The sequence below is a fragment of the Mobula hypostoma genome, chromosome 20 (assembly GCF_963921235.1).
Source record: "Mobula hypostoma chromosome 20, sMobHyp1.1, whole genome shotgun sequence".
In the NCBI taxonomy this organism is placed as follows: Eukaryota; Metazoa; Chordata; class Chondrichthyes; order Myliobatiformes; family Myliobatidae; genus Mobula; species Mobula hypostoma.
Window position 1 is genome coordinate 11356383 of NC_086116.1, and position 16372 is coordinate 11372754.

General features: G+C 41.1%; 1 protein-coding gene across 6 annotated transcripts in view; it reads right to left on the reverse strand.

The window, feature by feature from the left end:
* Positions 1-16372, reverse strand: part of pde3a (phosphodiesterase 3A, cGMP-inhibited) — a 547044-nt gene that overhangs the window by 81126 nt on the left and 449546 nt on the right. For all 6 annotated transcript variants that reach the window (XM_063072391.1, XM_063072390.1, XM_063072389.1 and 3 more), the window contains 2 exons: positions 13196-13326; positions 12495-12714 (listed from right to left, as the gene is read on the reverse strand). In XM_063072391.1, the coding sequence (XP_062928461.1) occupies positions 12495-12714; positions 13196-13326 (351 nt within the window). The remainder of the gene's footprint in view (positions 1-12494; positions 12715-13195; positions 13327-16372) is intronic.

Here is a 16372-nt window from a genome sequence, read left to right on the forward strand (position 1 = left end):
CTGCTTTTTGAACACAAGCGCACACAACTGATGCTACTTAAAAACCGTTTGCTCTAAGCAAGGTGTAGTGTCTAATGACCACACAAGTGCACTCATCTGATGGTAGTTAGAAACTGTTTGGCAAATATCTCCTGCCTCAAGTAAATGGCATTGTGTCCCAAAAAACAAACAAGGCAATCCCAGCTATTTTCTCAATTAATTTTTGTACTTTAAGAGTTTGCCCCAAATAAGCAGCTGCCTTGATTAACCGATGGCCTAATTAACTGAAAGGCACTGTAGATGTGATAAATAAATCTCAATCTGAATCTGAATGCTGTTGATCTTAAGCCCGGCGATTCAAAACAGCAGCTTTTAAATGAGCCAAGCACCAGAAAACTGCTTCAAGATCATAAAGACTATGAGATTTGTTGCTAGGTTTGTTTGAGCACCATGTCTGCTCTCTGACCTCAGACAAGGCTTTAGCTGAGACCTCTGAGTTTTTTTTCCCCAGGTGTTCTGCTTTTCTTACAAAGTCCAAAGACATAAAGTCATGCTGATTGGTAGTTACTGTAAATTGCCCCTGGTGTGGTGGATGGCAAGAAACTCAGGTGATGGCCTCATGTGGAAACACCAAAGCCCAAGAACAGTCTACAGTGGTGGGTACAGCCTAGTCCATCACAGGCAGAGCTCTCCCCACCACTGAGCACATTTATACGGAGCTGCCACAAGTAAACAGCATCCATAATCAAGACCCCATCATCCAGGCCATGCTCCCTTCTTGCTACTATCTTCACACAGTTGATACAGAAGCCTTAGGTCCTACACCCCCAGGTTCAGGAACAGTTATTACCTTACAACCAACAGGGCCCTGAACCAGAGTGAGTAACTTTCACTCTCCACAACTCTGAACTGATCCCACCACCTAAAGACTCTACAACTTATATTTTCAGTATTATTTATTGTTTCTATTTGCACAGTTTGTCTTCTTTTGCACACTGGCTGTTTAGGTTTTTGTAAGTTCTATTGTATTTCCTTATTTGACTCCAAATGCTAGCAAGAAAATGAGGGGAAAGATGGGCAGGTGGGGGAGGAGGAGGGATGAAATGAGAAGCTGGTAGGTGATAGGTCAGAAAGGTAAAGGGCTAAAGAAGAGGAATCTGAAAGGAGAGGAGAGTGGACCATGGGAGAAAGTGAAAGTGGGGGGAGAAGCTCTTCTCTCCTCCTGGTTCCCCTTCTTTTTCCCTATCCCTCATGCTCCACTCTCCCCTCCTATCAGATTCCTTCTTCTTCAGCCCTTCAGAAAATGAACCTGAAGCTAGTATACGGTAACATAGAGATACTTTGATAATAAATCTACTTTGGCTGTGATGAACGTATGAGTGAAGGGAAGAGTGAGAGGGTGGGATGCAATCAGTAAAATTACTCTGAGAACCAGGATAGATTTGATCGACCAAACAACCTTCTTTGACATCATTAGAAAATGTAATATGAAATATGAAGATCATGCACTAGTTTCGACTTTCTCAGGAACAGGTGGGGAATATTGATGCTCAGTTTCATGACAGGAGCACCCCAGCTAATTCCATCTGTTCAGTTCATTAATAGACCTTATTAGTAAGCGGCCATTATTGTGAATGTCCTGCTATGCAATGTTTAAGAGAAGCCAAAGGAGTATAGGTCAAAGGGCACACATGGTGTCCAAAAATCAAGCATCAAATTTCACATACAATGTGATCTTGAAGTAGTTTTCTTTAAATGTTTACTTTTTAAACCGAAAGAAACCCATACTCAAACAGAATTAAACAATATCCATCCTCTTCATCACTGTTACAACTTTAGCCTGTATTTATATGATACTCTTAATGTAATAAAATGCTCCAAGGCATGTTACATGGTTATCACCAAAAACACAAGTGAACATTATACTTCAAAGGGCAATATCAGAACACCCTGGTAGGGTATTCCATGCATTCACCACACTCTGTGTAAAAAAAAGATTATCTCTGGTATCCCCCCCTCTTACTTTCCACCAATCATCTTAACATTATGCCCTCTGTAAGTAACCACTTCCACCCTAGGAAAATGTCTTTGGCTGTCCACTTAATCTATGCCTCTTATCATTTTATATACCTCCAAAGAGAAAAGCCCCAGCTCACTCAATTTATACTCATTTGATATGCTCTCTAATTCAGGCAACATCCTGGTAAATCTCCACTGCACCCACTCTAAAGCTTCCACATCCTTCCTAAAATTAGGTGACCAGAACTGAACACAATATTCTAATGTGGTCTAATCAGAGTTCTTTAGAGCTGCAACATTACCTCACAGCTCTTGAACTCAATCCCCCCACGAATGAATGCCAACTAACTAGCAGGAAGAGCAGAAGTACAAGACAGTAAACCGAAATGCAAGAGGCAGTTACAGCTTGCCGTTTCTTCCACTCTCACAGATTCTGGGGAGCCTGTACTGCCTCAGTTCCAGCCCCTTTTGCAGACCCTGATTTCATTGACTCCCTTTCGGTGTTAAAAACGCTATATAAACAAACGTCTTTGTTGTTGGTAACCTGTTGAATTTAAAAGGGATCATTCTTTTTACATTATCTATCCTGTTCCCCACACCAATAAAGTAGCTGTCAGTGCTTCTCCAAATATTTAGTGAGGAGGAGTATCACACTCGTGAAAAAGTCAGTAAAGGCACCACACAATCTGGATTTGACTTTAAACACCACATTAAATTGTTATTGGACATTTTTTCAGTTACGTTACATGATAATACCTTACTATTTTACCGTATTTGACTTTACTAGTCTAAATATTTATCTCATTTTCACCCACCAAGGGGCTTTCCTTGGTCATGTTATCTCAGCTGACAAATTTGGAGACACTTACAGCAGCTGCACAGAAAGTAGAACTTGCTGCTGTATTAGGTATTGCAAAAGGGAGAGATGTTTATATAACATGCAAAGCTACATTACAGTTTTAATCTAAATGAATGCTGATACATGGTAAAGTTATGATGTATGTGTCTGTAAGACGTAGCCATGAATGCAGCGATATTATGTCAAACAGTAATAGCAAAATAGGTGCAAACATACAACAGACTCTAAAATGCCCTTGCAGCCCATGATTTCCAACACTTTGAAGGTAAGGGCAGGCACTAATTGCTGTTTTACCCCCCTAAGTTGTAGATCATTGTAGCTTGGAAATATACCACTGTTCCTTCACTTGCATGTTGCATACTCCCTTCTCAGCAACACTGGGGAATATATCTTTTTTATTTTAAAAATATATAAATCTAGGGTCTTTTTTTTAATATGGTTTTAGATGGAATGGGCTCCACAGAGCCCTGATCTCAACAACATTGAAACTGTCTGGGAGAGACAGAAGCAGGCGAGACAGCCAAAGTCTGCAAAAGAACTGTGGCAAGTCCTCCAAGATGCTTGGAACAACCTACCAGCCGATTTTCTTAAAAAAACTGCTCGGCAGTGAACCTAAGAGAAGTGATGTTGTTTTAAAGGCAAATGGTAGTCACATCAAATATTGATTTCATTTAAATTTTTACTGTTTACTGCTCATTATATTAATTTTTTGATGCTTGGAAACTTCTCATTTCATTATTTTTGAAAGCTTCTTTGCTTTATAGATTTTTTTTTACATGGGCCTAAGACATTTGCACAGAACTGTACTTTATGCATAAAAAAACACATACAAGAATTACAATCAGTACACGTCTTCCTTTATATTCATTTGTGTGATCAAATCAATACACATTCTTAAATTACATCAAGGCGACTCATGTTTCCCCTATAAACACTGCACCCATGAAGTATTTTTGGGAGGTTGTTGCACAGGACCCAGCTCCTTAGTGTGCAGTGGTGATAGGAGTTAGAATGTGGCCCTTCTCCATGGCTGCAGTTTGCTTCATTGCATCTCTCAGCGTGTCCTCCTTCACCTAGTAATTGTCAGCTGGCAGCAGCATTCACATGAGGACATTTCAACGCACCGGAAGATCGACTGGTTTTAGGTAACACACAGAAAATGGTGGAGGAATTCAGCAGCTGAAGCAGCATCTATGGAAGGGCATAAACAGTCAGTGTTTTGGGCCGAGGCCCTTCGTCAGAACTGGAAAGGAAGGGGGATGAAGCCAGAATAAGAATGCGGGAGGGAGGACAAGCTGACGGACGATAGGTGAAGCCAGGTGAGGAGGAAAGTGGGTGAATGACAGAGGGAGGATGAAGTTCAAAGTTGGGAGGTGATAGGTGGAAAAGGCAAAGGGCTGAAGAAGAAAGACTCTAATAGAAGAGGAGAGTGGTCAATGGGAGAAAGGGAAGGAGGAGAGGCAGCTGATGGAGAAGATGAACAAGTGAGAAGAGAAGGGGTGCCCCCCCGCCCCGATCTTCAGCCAAAAGCGTTGACTATTTCCCTCCACAAATGTTGCCTGACCTGCTGATTTCCTCCAGCATTTTGTGTGTATTGTACTGGATTTCCAGCATCTGCAGAATCTCTTGTGTAGAACCTTTAGGTAATCTTTCACTGAGTTGATGAGTAGCAGTTGAAGCTAGTCTCAGTGTGCATTACTGGGGACAGCTTTGACACTTATGAGTCCTTAGTTACACTTGGAACAAACCTCGACCCAGAACATCCTGGTAAATACACAGTTTGGGAGGAAGGTGATTGATTACCTCATTCACAACACAGACACCTTAAGGGCAGTGTACGTTGGAATGACAACAGCAACTCACCCGTATGTGAACAACTGAAGGTTGGCAATAAATGGCGGGCCTGCCAGAAATGGCCAAATCTAGTAAATGATTTTAAAATCTGCTGCAGTGTTCTATCCGCCACTGCACACTGTGAGGATTCTGCCTAAAGCACAACATTATATTTAACAGCAACTGCTCTTGCAGGACCATCAGCTCGGTGAACATGCCTACTGGTCTGCCCAAAACTCACTGACCTTCCAGACAGTTGCAAATACTGTAGATACGTTCTAGGATCCAGGAATTTGTGATGTGGGATATATTGAAATCTGGAGTGGGAAGACCACAGTTTCACACCAGTCCCCCAGTCTCCTACTCCCCATTGTGTACTGAAGGACTAGACCCTGTGTAAATAAAAGCTCTCAGCTTGTTTCCACTGGATATAATGTGGTGCTGGCGTAAAATGGGTTTTCGTGGAAATCTTGCTCATAACCAAAATGATCTACAGTGCACTAAACAAGGTATATATTTTAAAGCTTTATGAGTATATTTTTGGGGGGAGGGAAACGCAGCTGCATGTCCAATGATGGCAAGCACTAACAGAATAGAACACTAGTTGTACGGTTCGGTGGTGCATTGGGTTGGTGCAGGTACTCTGCTCTCAGTCTGTGCAGGAGGGAGCACAATGAACAGTGGCACTAACACGACTGGAAGCAGAAGCCTGTTGATAGGACTCTAGCCCTGCATCAGCCATCTATTGAAGATCTGGCAGTAGCTGACTGACACATTATAAACAAGATAGGATGATAGTTTGCATGGTTTAGGGCATCGAACATGTTGTATGTTCTACAGCACAGTACAAGCCCTTCGGCCCACGATGTTGTGCTGACTTTACAGCCTACTCTAAGACCCGTCTAAGCCTTCCCTCCCATGTAGCTCTTCATTCTTCTTTCATCCATGGGCCTACCTAAGAACTTTGTATATGCCCATAATGTATCTGTCTCAAAGACTACCCCTGGCAGAACGCTCCACGCACAAACCACACTGTATGTGAAAAAACAACTTACTTCTGACATCCCTTCTCTATTTTCCACCAATCATTTTGAAATTATACCCTCTCGTATTAGCCTTTTCTGCCCTGGGAAAACGTCTCTGGCTATCCATACAACATACAGTATGCCTTTCATCATCTTGTACACCTTTATCAACCTCCTACACTCCAAAGAATAAAGTCCTACCTCACCCAACCTATACTCATAAGATATGCTCTCTAGTCCAGGCAGCATCCCGGTAAATCTCTTCTTATCCTCTCCAAAACTTCCATATACCTCCTGTAGTGCGGTGAGCAGAACTTCTTTTACAATCACAATGATGTGGTCCTGTTAAATGTCCGAGAGATATGGGAGAACCTGTTGTGAAACTGCTGACTAACCATACCCTGGTGAAACTTAAAATACCTGTAGACCCTGAGCTGTGGTTGTCTGGTCCTATGGACAGTAGGATAATGGAACAAGTTCATTTCTTTTCAAGTAGGTCTCCTGTAATGCAAATGAAGCAATTAACATATGGCAGCCTAGTAGATTTGCCACCAATGCCTGCTGATTTGGAATTCATAATCAACACAACAATTGCATTATACTTTCTCCAAAAAGAACAGGCTAACATGGTATATCCTCAGGTCTACGGAGTACCAACTGAACCACCAACCTAGCTGCAAGTTTTGAAGGATTCCTTTAAACGACTTAGGTGATATATTAGTTTGGAGCAGTTCTGCACAAGGACTGGCATTATCAACTACCTACTCTGCCTATCCATGTACCCTCCAGCACCACGTCATCGAGCTTGTGAAGTAGCTTGTGTATTGCTTTCAACTGTGCACTGCAAATTGACAATTGAAATCGGAAGTAAGTCAGTGTAACATAAACAACACTTTACTGCCAAGGAAGTTCAGAGCAATTGTTGACGTCCAGACTAAAATCACTGAAGTAGCCAAAGTTTTCATCTTGGGTTCTGGGTTGAGGAACATATTAGTCTTTTCCAGACAAATGTTTCTCAAACAAAAAGCAAACAGTACAACTGTCCTTTGTGTAACGCCTCTGTAGTTGGTACATACTCTTTCCAATAATTTAGTTTAACTCCATTTCAAGAAAATCGAGAGACTGGTTAAATTTTGTTACCATAGCTATCCAAAGTCCTGTAGTTCTAAAACATCAGCTGGGAGTGTTGGGAGAGCTTTGTGATCAGGTTTGAAGGCTGCCCTTTCAGTAGTGCTGCTTACCCCAGTGTTATTTTTTCTGCCAGTCCGAACCTATTTTCACAACAATGGGCAAATTTGTTATTGCTCTTCAATAATGGTTATGACCAAACTCTCAGAGGGCGAGCTGTAATCTGTTGTTCTCAGATAACTTGTTGTCAAGATAGAAAAGAGCTGTTGCAGGGGAAGGAACCTAAACAAGCTAGAATATAGTGAAGGCAATCACAGAATATTGTGGGAGGGAAAAGAGACAAATAAATAATGCCACCTCACTGTTACACAGTACGAATTTGTTCACTGTTAAAAAATGAGAAGTACATCCCAGATACAACAAATAAGCCTCAGTCTAGTGAAGGCTCTTGCCCGGCTTCTGTAACTGCTATAAGTGACATGGCGGCATTGTGGTTAGCACAATGCTTTACAGTACCAGCGACCCAGGTTCATTTCCTGCCACCGTCTGCAGGGAGTTTATAACATTCTCCCCGTGACCGCGTGGGTTTCCTCCCAGAGTTCAGAGACGTAGTGGTTGGTAGTTTAACTGCTCATTGTAAATTGTCCAGTGATTCGGTTAGGGTTAAATCAGGGATTGCTGGGCTGCGTGGCTCAAAGGGCCAGAAAGGCCGATTCCACACCGTATCTCAATAATTACACAAATGAAAAGTGCTATAACATCTGTCATCAAGGAGCTTCACCCTCAGGGCTATGCACTATTCACACTGCTGCCCTCGGGAAGGACTTGCAGGAGCCTTCGGTCTGTGGTAGCGGGTCTAGGTGAGTACATAGCTAAGAGCTGAAGTGCAGCACAGATCACGGAGGGGGAGCAGTGAGAGAGGGTTGCTACAAAGTCTCTTTGAGGGATGCCTACCCTGAAGAAGTTTAAAGCTTCCCTTTGACAGGAGTTCAGTGAGACCCTCTCTCACTGCTCCCCCGCTATGATTTCCGCTGTCCTCTGACTCTTCGACCATGGGCTCACCCAGACCCGCGACCGCAGACTTCTTCTCACCTGCCTATTACTTCCCCCCTGGGTTCCTTCCTCCTTCCATTTCTCCTATTGTCCACTCTCCTTTCCTATCTGATTCTTTCTTCTCCAGCGCGTGACCTTTCTCACCCACCTGGCTTCACTTATCACCTTCCAGCTAGTCCACTTCTCCTACCCCCACCTTTTAATTAAGGCGTCTCTCCCCTTTCCCTCTCAGTCCTGAAGAAGGGTCTTGACACGAAACATCAACTGTTAACTCTTTCTCCACTGATGCTACCTGATCTGCTGAGTTCCTCCAACATCTTGTGTGTGTTGATATACAGACATGTCTTTTCATTGCTCTAAGTTGTATTTTCAATAAGATCCTCTCTTTGCAGACCTGCCTTTTTTGGAACTAACAGAATCATTCTGTGAAACAGATAATCAGCAGACCCTTCTGATTGTCTTTGCCATGTCTCCATTGGTCTCAGGGTCAGAGTCTTAAATGTAAAATGGATGGTGGTGCTGGCTTGACTTACACCTTCCATTTGCAACACTTTGCCAATCATTTTAAACTCCCATTTTACCCCTAGATCTCACCTGTTTTGACATCTGGATTCAAGTTACAAAATGTAATCTTTCAATATGTGACTGGTGTTAAAATTGGGTTTTTGTGGTGATTCCTTGACATCAAGTCATAGTGGGTTCATTAATATCTGTGCTGACATGAGATTTGAGTACAAAGCCCATGCTTTTAGAACAGTGTACTCCTGCGGGGATGCCTCACCAACCCTGCACGGAACAATAAACCGTAATTTGAAATAGAAGGACCAACGTCTGTGAATCCATGTGTCCGCTGAAGGCCAAGGCTGGAGACGGCTTGTCGTGGGGTTAGAGGACTGTGCGTGCATTCTGCAAGGGAGGAATGGGGCTTGCTTTGCTGTTCTCACTCATGTGCTTTTCATTGCTCTGCCGAACATGGTCCATATGCGAGGGTGGAACTTGCGGGCTGCCCCCAGCACACCCTTGCATGTGTTGGTTGTTAAACAAATGAAGTATTTCACTGTATGTTTCGATGTACATGTGATAAGTAAATCTAAACCTGAAATCTTATTCGTCTTAGATGAATGGGAGAGATACTATTACAGTATTCATAAGATGAACAGGAGTGTAGGTCGCTACTTATCTTTCAGCCAACTATCCGCTCACCTGGTTATCTGGTTATTCACTGAGTTGTTGTTTGAGGAACTTATTGTGTGTGAAGTTGCATATCTGCAGTAACTTGAGGACAGTTGATAATGAAAACTAAACTGCAAATGACCTTGGTGCATCTTCAAATTCTAAATTTATACCGCTTAATCATGAAAACGTCTTGAAATGGAAAATTAGACATATTCTCAGTGAATTTAATTTTAAACAAAACTGCATACGTACACATTCTGAGCAAAATTAGATTCAAGAAATGTAAACAACAGTTACTGAGAGTTTGCAGTAGCATCTATTAATCATTCAAATTGACGACGAAACCTGAACGTTATTTCAAGTGCGGAGAATTCTCCTAAATTCCTGGCCATCAGTCACCACTCAGTAAATGCCATCGGAAAAATAGGATGAGCCAGTCACTCTAATTAAGGATTCAATTCTAATGTCTTATCTAACAATGCACACTTCTGATGATGCATTCTCCGTAGGTGTAATTGGTGATGGGTCTTAGAATTCAGATTTAAAAGAGTAGAATGATTACTTTAGAAATAATGAATAGATTCAAGAGAGCAGTTTGCAATGAGTGCTATGTTGCCCTTTTGACTGATATGCCAGTTTCCTGGAGTAGGTGTTAAGGTCCAATGGTACTATTAACAAAGGAATGGATATTCCTTATCTTAGTCCTCTCACCAAGAAAAATATCTATTAATTGACACCTCACTTCATTTATTGTTTTGAGATTTTAGTGCATGCTGAACAAACAGAAGCTGACGTCCAAAACGAATTCATTTAAAAAAATACATTATGCTCGGCATTATAAAATGATCCTGAGGCATTATAAGGCATTGGTCAGGCCGTATTGTGAGCAAATTTCAGCCCCTTATCTAAGAAAGGATGTGTTGGCATTGGAGGGGGCCCAGAGGAGGTTCACAAGAATGATTCCAGAAATGAAGGGTTAACCTATGAGGGGCGTTTGATTGCTCTGGGCATGTAGTCGCTGGAGTGTGGAAGAATGAGGGGAATCTCATTGCAAACTATCAAATATTGAAAGGCCTGTAGAGTGGATATGGAGATTGGATGGGAGTCTGGGATCAGAGGGCACAGCCTCAGTATACAAGTATACCTTTAGAACGGAGATGAGGAGGAATTTCTTTAGTCAGGGGTTGGTGAATTGGTGGATTTCATTGCCACAAACAGCTGCGGAGGCCAAGTCATTAGATATATTTAAAGCGGAGGTTCATAGGTTCTTGATTAGTAAGGGTGTCAAAGGTTATAGGGAAGAGTAAGAAGAATGGGGTTGAAAGGATAATAAATCAGCCATGGTGGAATGGTGGAGTAGACTCCATGGGTTAAATGGTCTAATTCTGCTCCTATGTCTTATGGTCTTATATTTTCATTGCTACTTTACTGTGTGAGAGAATGTGATAAGTTGTCTTTTCAATATTCTTCCTCAGAATGTGTCAATATATTTTTATGTCAAAACTTTTCTGGGTATACATAACGATAATATGCAAGAGAACTAAAGCAAATTTGAAAGTTTGTTTTGCTGTAGGTCCAGGGAAAATCATTTCCCTAAATTACATTCATGCCAAGTTTAGATGAACTTTGCAAAAATAAATACAGGTCAATATATACAAGACAGGTGCTTTAAAATTAGGATTTAAAGGGACAGAATGCTTTCAACTTATACATAAACCAATCCACCAGCACCTGCCTTCTGGAAATAAAAAACTGCTTGAAAAAAACATATCAAAGCTTTCCTCCACCCCCCCACCGCCAAATTGCCATTGGTTGTCATTAATTGTGGTTTTAAGTCCATATGATGTTACTTTATAATTCCTTAAGTTTGTTTTAGCAGGGGTGGTAATGGGGACAAGCTCCCACTACCAATTAAATGCTCCCAATGGCATGCGCCTCAAATAGCCTCTGACAACCAAGGGCAGCTCCAGGCCTTCACGTGTGGTTTAGCTACTAAGCCCAGCGGAACCGTTTCTACTGACAGGCGAAAGGGAAAAGGTGGGTTACTGGCGCCTTCAAACCAGTTGCTTTGGGCAGATGGGGCTCATCAGTCGTGGTTGACAGCTCATCTAGGAGAAGGAAAGCACTGTTTTGAGGACAGTACACACTCATGGGGAAGACTTCGAGAGTAAACCTTGAGGGAAAAATCTGGAGCTGGAAATCCTAAGGCAGTCCTATATTGAATACAATGCTGACCGGCAATTCCTGCGCTACTGCTGGTACCAAACTGTATTAGTCTCTGCCGTTCCTCTGGGTTCATCAGATGTATGTAGAGGGGGAGCTTGCTCTCCATATCATACTGCCCAGGCTTGCATATCTAGACAATATCCAGGGCCAACCCTGATCGATGGAAAGCAACATTCCATTGACTTTGGAGAGTAAAATCAGGCAGGTGGTAAAGCCAACTTTGAATCCAATCTTATTGATTTTGCAGCAAGTGTGCCAGTGAATTATCCTTATGGTTTTCCAGTTTATTCAAGTTTCAGGATTACCTACATCAATTACACTCACATCATTCTACAGATGTCCATTTGAGAGTATCCTAACAAGCTGCATCACCGCATGGTACAAAACTGCACTGCAGGAGACAAGAAGGCCCTACAACGCCCAATGCATCACTGGCACCAGCCTAGCAGCCATCAAGGACATTGATACAGAAGAGTGCTGGAAAAGGGCCAGTGACATCATGAAGGATTCCACCCACTCTGCTCACGGTTTGTCCCACTGCGGTCAAGCAGGAGGCTATGTAGCATCCACATCTGGACCACCAGACTCAAAAACAATTACTTTCCCCAAACAGAAAGGCTGAACAACACCTTCAATCACTAACCCACCCCTCCACACTCCCAACCACCACTACTTTACCATTTCCTGTCAGTCACCTTATGTACAGACACTACTGTGCCTAGCGTCACTTTATAGACATACAATCAATGTGTATAAGCTATCTTATATAGTTATATTAATTGCGTATTTTTAAAAATTATTATTGTGTTCTTTATCTTATTCTGTTTTTTTTTGTGCTGCATCAAATCCGGAGTAACAATCATTTCTTTCTCCTTTACACGTGTGTATTGGAAAGGAAATTAAATAATTTTGAATCTTGAATCTTGGAGAAGTTACTATTAAAGGAGTTAAGGTACTCAATGCAAGCAGTTTGAGACTTAAGTTCACTGGACGTAATTTTGACTTTGGTCAATATAAAATTCGTGATGACAAGTTGCCAGACCTTCACAAATCTCTTCCAATTTTTACTTCCACTGTATAATCATCACTTACTATCACAGTGTTTCATCACCCCAGAGAGGGACACAAAATCTATCAAAGTCACGCATCTCAAGAGGTGCAGTACATGGAATAGCAAAGAATGGCCAAATGCTTACCTACTGCAAACAATGCAGTTGCTCCTGAACTGTCCTGCAACATCTGGTGCGCTCTGAGTGTACGTTAAAGGCTTATGCGGATTGCGGCCTGGTTTGGTGATTATATCTGCAGTGTCTGGAAATTCAAGGGCAGAAGTTTTGCTGGTGGGACTACCAGCAGGAGTCCCCTGGATTGGTGAATGGCATGGGGAAGTGAGAGGTGTGATGTTTGAAGAATAACCTAAAAAAGAACATCATTGTTAGTGGAACCATCAAGTCATAATATTTGAACCAAATACCTAACCAAATATTTACAATTACAAATATAAAAAATACACATCCCATTTAAAAAAGCATTTAAGTTCATAGCAAGTGAAAATAAAAATAAAACTACAATTGTTGGAAATCTGAAATAAAATCAAAATTTGCTGAGTATATTGAACTGGTGTGGCAGCATCTGTAGAAAGAGAAGCAATTTGAGTCTCAGCTAGAAGATGCTTTGCAGAACAGGGAAAGAGAGAAATGAAACTACATCGTATTCTCTTTCTCCCCTGTTCTGACAAAGGTTCTTTGGCACAAAATGTTAACTCTCTTTTTCAGTCCAAGAGCGCTGCCTGACTTGCTGAATGCTTTCATCATTTTCTGTTCTAATGACGGTTACTATCCAGACATCCTTTTAAAAAAAATATATGTAGGCTCAGAAAATGGAACAGTTTGCTCACCTTGTCGCATTTGCCTTTTGGCATTCATATGGTTAGGTGTAGCAATAGCATGGGAGGCCGAGAAGGATCTGCTTTTGGAAATAGTCAGCAATACTGAGGAGGAACAGTTGTAAGATTCTGGACTACAAGAACTGAGAAAAAAGAAACAGAGATATAAACCATTGTGGTTAAGTAGCACACAAGTTAATCTATACTCTAAGATTCACAAGGAAAAGAGGTTCATATCACTTATGTTTATGACAAAACATTGCCCACTCCATAAACTGAATTAAACTAACAATTCATGTGTGTGTGAATTTGCTATCTCATATCACCATCTGCATTTGTGTTACTACTCTGCAATTCAATATGAAGAACCAGGGCAAAAATATATAAGGTGCAAGCTGACATCTTGTTTCACTTGACAACATGCCAATTGAGTTTAAAATCACAAATATTAAGCTAACTGCTTCTTGGATACATCCTCTAAAATTTGAAATGGCCATGGAAAGTAAAAAAAATCTCCAACCATCATTTTTAAATTATTAACAAGATAACTTTGTAAACTGGGCAATCCTGGCTTCATCCGGTCTAAATTCATTCCTTTGACCTGTTGGTGTGTCTCTCGATACTCTCCGCAACTTAAAACTGGCTTATTTTCTCTCTTTCTCAGTGCTCCTTCAGTCCAAAATATTAACTCTTTCTCTTTCCACAGATGTTGCCTGACCTGTTGAGAGCTTATAAATATTAACCTTGCCAGTGATGCCCATATCATAAAAAAATGAACTGAAAACAATCCCCCTCAGAGTAATTAAGACCATAAGATCATAAGACATAGGAACAGAATTAGGCCATTTGGCCCATCAAGTCTGTGCTACCAGTTCATCATAACAAATTTATTATCCCTCTCAACACTATTCTCTGGTCTTCTCCTGTAACTTTTTTGATGCCTTTTCTAATCTAGAACCTATCAATCTCTGCTTTAAATATAACCAATGATTCGGCCTCCACAGTGATCTATAGCAATGAATTACACAGGTTCACCCCACCATCTGGCTAAAGAAATTCCTTCTCATCTCTGTTCTAAAATGACAGCCTTGTATTCTGTGCTGTGCCCTCTGATCCTAGGCTCCCCCATTATAGGAAACATCCTTCCCACGTCGACTCTATCTAGGCCTTTCAATATTCGATAGGTTTCAATGAGATTCCCCCCTCATTCTTCTACACTTCAGCAACTACAAGCCCAGAGACATCAAATGCTCCTCATACATTAACCCTTTCATTCCTGGGGAGAAGCTGTTCCTAAATCACTGAGTGGGTGCCTTCAGGCTTCTGTACCTTAGGCTAAAGAGCCTAATATTCACCCAGTGATGTGCTTGATACAATGATATTAATCTTTATGCAAAACAAGAAGCAGCCTGCAGCAAAATAAAGTCCCAAGCTCCACAGAGTGACCTTCCTGAAACAGTCTCTGGAAATGCAGTACCACACCATGTTAGTTTCTTGATCTCTAAGGATGTCTCACCAGCCACGTTCAAAAGTTACTGCTGACTGCTCAAATTGACAGTGCTTCCTGGAGATTGTAACTAAGGGCAAAATAGTGACCAAGCTAGTAGAGGTGCTGTCTCACAGTTCAAGTGACCAGAATCTAATCTTGACCTCTGATATCATCTGTGTAAAACATAGAACAGGAATGGGCCCTTTGGGCACAATATGGAGCTAAACTAATTAAATGCCTAACTAAGCTAGTTCTTTCTGCATACACAGTTCTTGTACATTCACATGTCTATCTGAAAGTCTCTTAAACATCTCTGTTGTATTTAACTCCATCACCACCCCTAGAAGTGCATTGCAGGCACCCACCTTTCACTGTGTAAAAATCTTGCTGCACACTTCTCCTTTGAACTTGCCCCCTCTCATCTCAAATGCATGAGGTTTCAACCCTGAGAGAAACAAATACCGACTACAGTACGTATCTATGTGTATCTAATGAGCTTATAAATTTCTGTCAGGTCTCTCTTCAGGCTCTGTTACACCAAAGGAAACAGCACAGGTTTGTCCATCCTCTCCTCAGAGCACATGCCCTCTAATCCAGGCAGCATCCTGGTGAACCTCATCTGCACCCGCTTCAAAGCCTCCACATCTTTCCTCTAATGGGAAGACCAGAATTGAATACAATACTCCAGAAGCAGCCTGACCAGTGTTTTATAAAACTGCAATATAAATTTCTCACTCACACATGCACACACACACACACACACACACTCTCTCCTTCTCTCTCCCTCTCTCTGACACTATATTGCATCATTGATATTTAGTTTAATGTCTTGAGTTTCACATTTATTTTGTAATTTATTGGTCAAAATGGCCTCTGTGAGACAACTAGTCAGTATTCCTGAAAGAGTGGGAAAATATAGCAAAAATCTGAAATTAATCATGATTATTACTATGTGAAACAAATGTAAAATCCTTAGGGTCATCCATGGGAAAATGTCTACAAAACATTAGAATCAGTGCTTTCTTGCAAGAGAAACTAACAGAAATAGCTTATTATTTAAAAATAAAACCATCTCCTTGCCCTGTTCCTCAAGAAGCTGCATTTCTGTAGTTTCTACAACAGTGCAAAGACATTTTAAGATGCCTTACAGAGAAATAATCAAACAATAATTGATGTTAAGCCAGAGGAGATTTCAAAAATCCTGGGAGAATAAAAAAAAACTTGGTCAGAATAGCGGTGGTGGGAGGAAGCTGCTGTACTAACGAATAAAAGGAGTGGGAGATGGAATAACACACAAATCCCATAAATCAGATGCTGATCTGCAGAAAACAACTGATAAGTTCTGGATTGCTACGACTACAAATTGGCAGAGAAATGAAGGGCTCCTTTTGTGCTTATAAATTCCCAAGATTCAAATGGCACTGATTTTATGGAAAATGTAATCTGTAAATTCATAATATTCTCCTAAGTGTTCAATAAAAACCCATGTTCCTGAATTGGATGCGCAAGTTTTCACCCTATCAGCATGACTAACTTATTAAATAAACTTGTAAAACTTAAAGCTCTTAAATACTAAAGGCATTACAGAATATGCAAAAAGGTGAGAAGTAAAGTCCATAATGGGTTATGCTCACTGACAAATATCAACCTTAAATATGGGCAAGCACAATCTATAAAAGAGAGAGAGCTCTCTTTGATAG